Genomic DNA, 1,660 nt, shown 5'->3' with positions numbered 1-1,660 from the left:
AGTCAATGTTGTTCAATGTGAGTCCCTTGAATGACTCTTGAGCTCAGCCAAAGATTTATGCATTTTATTGCATACTGCACAGCTCTGCTGGCTGACAGAAGGAATGGGTGCCACAGCCTGAACTCTTTTGACACGCCTTTTCAATCCTCCAACTGAGAGGCACATCTTTCCATAGGGTTGCACATATTTTGTTGTGAACAATAGCCATATCACAGTTTACCATGGGTCGATTCCTATGAGCTCTCTGGTGGTTGACCAGGCCCAACAGATGTGGAGATAAGGACACATGCATACATACATATATATATATGTAAAAAGCACCATCTGAGTGTGGCTGATGCCAGTGGCCCCTGACTGGCTCCTGTGCCGGTGGCACATAAAATGCACCCATCACACTCCTGGAGTGGTTGGCGTTAGGAAGAGCATCCAGCTGTAGAAACCTTCTCAGATCAGATTGGAGCCTGGTGCAGCCTCCTGGCTTGCCAGTCCTCAGTCAGACATATGCCAACAAGGAATATGAATATTCTTTTCTACTCTAGGCACAAGGCCCGAAATTTTGGGAGGGGAGGGGCAGTCGATTAGATCGACCCTAGTACACAACTGGTACTCAATTTATTGGCCTCAAAAGGATGAAATGCAAAGTTGACCTCAGCAGAACTTGAACTGAGATTGTAAAGACAGACAAAATACTGCTAAGCATTTCGTCCTGCATGCTAACGATTCCGCCAGCTTGCTGTCTTCAGGAATATGAATATTAACACATTAACTACCATAGCCTGTCACTGGCAGAGTTGTGTGGACTGTGTGATGAACCACTGGTGGGACATGTGGCAGTCAACATGTTAAATGATAATGGTGATGATGATGTGTGTGTGTTTGTGATATGTATATCATTACTTATATCTTTCTTTTGTTTGTTTGATTGTTTTTTTTTCTTCTTTTTTTTTATTCTCAGGCTATGCAGATGAAGAATCTCCCTGTCACTGGGTACGAGAGCGGTTTATTCATGTGATGAATCTACGACAGAAAGCCTTGGAGAAAGCCAAACGAGTGTGGGCCGATTACCTCTTTGTAAGTTGCTTTCTCTTTAGATTACATCTTCATGTCACTGGGCTCTCTTTGGCCACTATTCTCGCCAGTGGAGTGACCACTCACTGGACTGTCTTTAGGTGTGCTGATGTCTTTCGACTTAATGACCACCTGTTGCCCTGCCTTTGATATCTATCTATATATCTATCTATCCCTCTTCTTGTATGCATGTGTGTGTGTTTGTGTATGTATATGTATACATATATATATATATATACATATCAGAATGTAACCACATGTGAAGTGTTGGTGATTTTTTTCCTCCTCCTTCCTTTTCTATTGGACTTTCCTCTGTCTCTTGTTTCTGACAAAGAGCTTTGCTCAAAACGTAAAACCACCTTTCTTTCCTTCCCCAAGTGCCTGCTAATACTTTACATGTACCACATCCTTGCGTTGTTGTTTTTTTTTTTTGTGTTTGTTCTTAGTTATATATATATATATATATATATATAGAAAAAAGTCAAGGTAGAGAATGCTAAAATAATTGTATAAAAAACATTTCAGTACCGGTTTCGGTCATTGAGACTTTTTCAACTCTAAGTATGGAAGACAATTAAATTTTGGAAAAATT

General features: G+C 40.7%; 1 protein-coding gene across 1 annotated transcript in view; it reads left to right on the top strand.

Annotated features, from left to right (window-relative positions):
* Positions 1–1,660, top strand: part of LOC106878759 (procollagen galactosyltransferase 1) — a 125,638-nt gene that overhangs the window by 95,946 nt on the left and 28,032 nt on the right. Inside the window, exon 3 of the mRNA XM_052967583.1 lies at positions 956–1,071. Within this exon, the coding sequence (XP_052823543.1) occupies positions 956–1,071 (116 nt within the window). The remainder of the gene's footprint in view (positions 1–955; positions 1,072–1,660) is intronic.

This window comes from Octopus bimaculoides, chromosome 4 (assembly GCF_001194135.2).
Source record: "Octopus bimaculoides isolate UCB-OBI-ISO-001 chromosome 4, ASM119413v2, whole genome shotgun sequence".
Lineage (NCBI taxonomy): Eukaryota > Metazoa > Mollusca > Cephalopoda > Octopoda > Octopodidae > Octopus > Octopus bimaculoides.
This window is presented reverse-complemented; position numbering and strand designations above follow the sequence as displayed.